Source organism: Berghia stephanieae, chromosome 7, assembly GCF_034508935.2.
Source record: "Berghia stephanieae isolate SIO BIC M18660-M18661 chromosome 7, UCSD_Bste_1.3, whole genome shotgun sequence".
Classification (NCBI taxonomy): Eukaryota; Metazoa; Mollusca; class Gastropoda; order Nudibranchia; family Aeolidiidae; genus Berghia; species Berghia stephanieae.
This window is the reverse complement of record NC_088366.1, coordinates 29,745,047-29,751,046: the sequence shown is the minus strand read 5'-3', so window position 1 is coordinate 29,751,046 and position 6,000 is coordinate 29,745,047. Positions and strand designations below refer to the sequence as shown.

The 6,000-nt window shown below is 35.5% G+C and overlaps 1 protein-coding gene across 3 annotated transcripts in view; it reads right to left on the bottom strand.

Moving 5' to 3' along the window:
- Positions 1 to 6,000, bottom strand: part of LOC144977027 (uncharacterized) — a 44,889-nt gene that overhangs the window by 15,055 nt on the left and 23,834 nt on the right. Inside the window, exons 5-6 of one of the 3 annotated variants that reach the window (XM_078921725.1) lie at positions 3,666 to 3,749; positions 905 to 982 (exon numbers count right to left, since the gene is read on the bottom strand). The exons of 1 other annotated variant lie outside the window; for it this stretch is intronic. In XM_078921725.1, the coding sequence (XP_078777851.1) occupies positions 905 to 982; positions 3,666 to 3,749 (162 nt within the window). The remainder of the gene's footprint in view (positions 1 to 904; positions 983 to 3,665; positions 3,750 to 6,000) is intronic. One more of the 3 variants, XM_078921726.1, reaches the window with a different exon arrangement.

Below are 6,000 nucleotides of genomic sequence, written 5' to 3'. Positions count from 1 at the left end.
TTCTTTTATTATTATTATTATTATTATTATTATTATTATTATAAAAGTAATTGCTTTTTATTAAGAAACCCGCCGAAACCCAGTCCCAGGTTCACTCCCCACTGGTGTACACTTCTCTGAGTCCCATATTCACTCCCACAGCTGCACTCTTCCCATAACTTTGTCAGGTTTCGGAAAAAAAACACCGTATTATAGTGCAAAACCACTATTCAGTGTCAGATACTGAATAGTGCAAAACCGCTATTCAGTATCTGATACTGAATAGTGCAAAACCACTATTCAGTATCAGATACTGAATAGTGCAAAACCACTATTCAGTATCAGATACTGAATAGTGCTAGCCTATTATTAATGTTAATATATACATCCCATGCTGATTGTCACTACCCCCCCCCCCCCCTAACCATTTCCACCATCCAAGTACCAGCGGCCTTTTCTCTTTGATTTCGTATCATGGTCTACCCGAAGCCCAACACCTCGATCGTTTGTGGGTCAACCCACCCCCCCCCCTCCCCCCACCTTCCCCCGTAATCAATTTATAATTTTCTCTCTGTATAGAGCGCCACATGCACAATTATATACTATTGAATGACACTGACCTTGCCCCTCCCCTAACACAAGCCAACAGCAACCCAAGCTATCCTCTATCATGTGACCTTAGATCCGATGCTGCATACCGCTTGAGAGTCTTCACTATCCAGATCTCGTTCATGGTCACGTGAGAAGGCTATATCCGTTCGGGTTCGGCGTTCGGGTTCGGCGTTCGACCCGATTTCGTTAAAAGCCTTTTGGCGCCGCACTGCCTTACGTTTCCGGAATAAGGATTTAAAGACATACATACCTTTCCCTTGGGGATTGATAAATAGATTGTGTTTGTATTCGAAAATATGTGTAGGTTACTCACCTTGTGCAGCCCTCCAGGACGACGTGTGACTAGAGTCAAAGTAAGGTTTCCCCATTCCAGGAAAATTGGTTGCGTAGCCTATTGAGTGGTAGGGTGGGGGAGGGGGGGGGGGAGGAGGAGGAAGAATGATTTTATATTCATCATTGTGCGCATCTGTGGTCTTATGTTAAGGCCATGTGATTGTTACATGGGTTCGCCATCCGATGTGGGCGGCTAAATGACGAGTCCTTGGAAAAGACTTTTCACCACATTCAGGTATAAAATGAGTTCTTGATCGATAAGACTTTATTATAAAAATTGCTATATCACTTTACTTGGGCGTCTTGTCTTGTCCAGCATGTTAAGTATTGCTGTTGGCTTTGATACTCAGTTAATGCGCTTTGAGCACATTCAGTGGGTATGGCTCTGTAGGAAAGTTCACCTGTTTAAAATGCGTTGTGAGTCTTCCTGATTATGGCCTTGTGTTAAAGTAAGAGCCCCTTGGTAAAATAATAGATCAACACAATCAAATTATTCATTTTTATACAGCGCATGAACATAGTTTTATCATGATCATATGTACATTTACTCTCTCAACAGATAAGGTGAAACCTTAGTTCCTTTTCCTACAGTACAAAACGCCAAGTTAGTTACCCTATTTCGAACAAGCCTTCTAATTATTTCCATCGTTGCCTATAATATCCATTTACTCCTTCACACTTGAGAAAAAGTGGTCTAATATTTGTATAGTGTCTTATGTATGAAGACGACGCGGAAGCCAAAAGTGAGAAAGATGACAATTAACCAGTAGATTTTTTCACCAATCAAAACGCTGGATTTGTGACACTTCCTTAAGCCCGCTCGGACAAACATAGCTAGTTTTTTGTTGTTTTGTTTTTTTACAAACAATAGGATGAACTTTTCATTGTTTTTTGACCGCTAACTGTGTGATTAGTTGCCTCTTGATTCGCTCATGTAAAAGGTTACACAGAAGTTTTTTGTAGTGATACGATTGATCAGGCGTGTATTTGATAAATAGTAAATTCGAATTTCCAACCATCATCCGCGGTTTGTTTGTTTGTTTGTTTGTATTGGCTTGTTTAGTTTCGTGTTTTTTGTTTTTGTTTTTGTTGGGGGTGTTTTTTTTTTTTTGTTTTTTTTTTTTTTTTTTTTTTTTTGGGGGGGGGGGTTGTTTGCGTGTGGTTGTTGGGTTTTTTGGGGTGGCTTTTTTTGTTGCTTTTTTGCTGTTTTTTTTTCTTTGTTGGTATTTTTTGTTATCAAAGTTTTATATTATCTTAATTCCCATTAATCCTCCGTATTTGTAGTTCCATCTTTTTTATTCTTGATCGGGAACATCGACTTAATTGTCAGACTGATTAACACTTGCCGATTTTGCATATTAAACCAAAATACTTTTAAAAAGAATAACAAATAAATAAATTTTAATGCTATTTTCTGAATGGTGTAAGTGCATTTTTATTGGTCCCAAAAATGCTCAAACTTGATACCAGCATTTTTGTTCAGAAAACTTTATCTTCAATTAATTTAAATCGATTGAAATGACCCCCCACTTATCAACGGTTTCAAGTCTTAGAGTTCTTTAAAGTGTCAAGAGTGAAGCGGTGTGACTAGATGAGTATAATTTAAATCAATCTGTATTTGAAGGTAAAAGAATTCTGAAAAATGTGTTGTTTTCAAACCAATTCAGACATCAAAATTTTTTTTAACATCACAAACATGGGTAACGTGTTTGTTTGTTTTTTTGTTTTGTTTTATTTTGTTTTTTTGTTTGTTTGTTTGTTTTTTGTTTTTAAAAAAAAGATTTTTGGGTTTTTTTTTTGGTCAATGTGAATTGCCACAGAGATACGCTTTTGACAATTAACACATCGTTAATTTCTACAGAGCAAAATTAGAACTCTTTTAGATTAACGTTTAGGATAACTCTACTTCAGTTTGCGTTTTCCTTCTTCACCTTCAATATTCGAAGATACAGACTTGTGAATCGCAAGTATTCATCGTTCGCGGATTCTGAACATTTCAAGGAGTTCAAAGATTCAACATTCTTTATTTTCGCAGAAAAGTCATCAGAAAATGTGAATTTGAAATCAAGAGAAAAAACTTTCCAGTGAGTTTATCTACAGTCATGTCGACTACTGCTGTGGAATATTTTTTTTAAATTAAAAAAAAAGCCAAAACACTCTCCTCAATAAAGAAAGTTATCCTAACTCATATTTTATAACGAGCTAAGAGCTGAATTTTAAGCATGATGCATAATACGTCATTATTCTGTCTTGTGACGGTCGGTCACATTCCTTATTCTTTTCTTTTGTTTCATTGAGTTTTGTCGAGTGTGTAGATTTATAGATGGAACCAAAAATTGGTGGTTCTGTGAATTTTAGAAGTATTTTCTAACATGTAATTTAAAAAAGTCAAAGTACCACAACAATAACAACATCAACAACATCAATTACTACTACTACTACTACTACTACTACTACTACTACTACTACTACTACTACTACTACTACTACTACTACTACTACTACTACTACTACTACTACTACTACTACACTACTACTACTACTTACTACACACTACTACTACTACTATAGTAGTAGTAGTATAGTAGTATATAATAGTACTATACTACTACTACACTACTACTACTACTACTACTACTACAACAAACTACTACTACTACTACTACTACTACTACTACTACTACTACTACTACTACTACTACTACTACTACTACTACTACTACACATTGATGTCACCATACCCTGTGAGTTGGTCCATTGAGATGGTGACACACCAGTGTCAAAGGAATGTTTCCCTAGATTAGGCAAGGGATAAGTTGTGTAGGCTGTTGCATTCAATCCACAAAGAGATCGCCATATTGGAAAAAAGTAATAAGAACTAAATATTTTAAAAGTGTGAATATAATATAAATTACAGATAAATAAATAAATAGAAAATAAATAAATAAAAAACGAAACTTTATTTATCACAAAGGGTCCCGATAGCCTAGTTGATAGAGCAGTCATTCAGAAGCAAACGAATCGAGATCGATCTCGGGTGAAGTCGAGATTTTTTTTTTCTGACCCCCACTTTGCGATATAGATACTAGCGTTCTACCGAAATGGGTAGCAAGAAACATTTCTTTAGTCCGTTTCACACTATAAAAACCGGGATATCTTCAGACTCAATGGGCCTAATGGCTCTGAGGAATCCATAAAGAAACCGGGTTTAAAAACCTGGATTACAAGAAAACGTTATAAACATCATTAAAAACAAAATTAACATCATTTCAATTACAGTGAAAACCAATTAATCCAAACATTTCTAAACAGAAGAATCGATATATCGAAAAAAAAGTTCGAGATGTCAGTGTTATCAATTAGCGAGCGCAAAGAAGAAGAAGATTACGACATTCAATTATATTTTAAAGTAGCTAGTCTTTCAAAATATGATACCAATGAGATTCAATGCGTCAGTCACGTATCATGTCGAAATCAACTAGATGAAGAATTGAGTTTAAATATATTATTGCGTCTATAGTTGGAATGATTAGAATTATCTAGACAATTAACGTTTAAGGAACAAAATTCACTCTCCCAATAAATAAGAGCATGTTTCTAATGTAATAAATGTGGACGCATCACTACGCCTCACGACATTGACATCGCGTTGTTTGAATAATCTCTCCAGTCACTAAGTAGATAGCAACCGAATTTTTCAAGACATATCTGTATGTGGAGAATTGCATTTAGGACCCACTAAATTCAATTTTAGCGTTTGTTTGAATAATACATATTATAATCTACAAACACAGACGTGTTTCGGCTCTTTTGGTTTACGACACAATTACGATCGGTTTAAAGTAGGAAATGTTCACATATGCGTGTGGTGTACTGACAAAACCAGTCGGATGTCGGTAAATCCAAATCCCATATTATTTCATATTTCAATAAAGGCATTTTGCTTTTTTCTCAATTAGGGCCGAAGTTATTCACCTTTGAAAGTCAAAAAATTTAAAAACCAAGAAAATTACTTTTAAAGGCAAGCCATACATGACATATTTATTACGCTTCGATAGAGCTCAGAAGAAAAAATATATTAAATTATCTATAAGCTTCAAATTGTAAAGGCCTTCCATGATAATGTAGTTGGGTGGATAATAAAGACGATGAAGTGAAAATACAAAAATTATGCAGACAACGATTTTTCACCTTTTTTTTTTGCTCGTATCTCAAAACGAAACATCCGACGGGTTTTGTCAAATCAGCACACATTTGACTACAACTTGGAATCGAATATCGAGCGATATCGATATCAACTTGGAATCGAATAATATCGGTATTTTCATGATAATAATATTTCTTCTGTCATCAAGGCAATCCTTTGTTAGAAAGTTTTTCGAGATAAAGATTTGGTCGAACACCGGGTAATCAACTTGATAACAATAAAGATTGTAATTGGAGCTTGGAATTATACATTTAGCATCAGGTTTATCTCCGACATAATGCCTTTTTGGCAGATGATCAAAATAGAGACAGTGGAATTCAAACATTTCTGTTTGTGTGCCTATGTGGTCTTGTGGAATGATTTCCGCCTTCGGACCGGTTCGATTCCCGCTCTAAGCGGAGTATAGCTGGTCCTTGTAAAGTGCTTTTTAACTCACATTCTCTCACCTTATCCAGGTGCTAAATGAGTGCCTGGTATTTAACAGGGTTGTCTCGGTCCACTCATCAGTGATTGGGTAGCTGGGTCTGCTAGACCACGTGGAAAATCTTTTACAATGGACTAGCGTCCTATTCAAATAGTATTAGGCAATATCTGATGTCCGTTAAACTCTTTCCTTGCCCGTCATTTTCAATATTTTCCCAAAATGGCAGGCGTACCTAGCAAAAAAAAATTGATTAAAAAAAATAAATCAAACAATCTCTCTACAAAACAACTTTATGTCCTTATTGATTGAACAAAGATCATTCTTCAAAGTTTATAATGTATAAAATGATAAAATATTGTGTCGTAACAAATGTGAAGATTTTGCTGCAGGGGGTAAGGAGAGGGTTAATGCTATAGAAACAATGTCTTATGTACTTCTACACTAT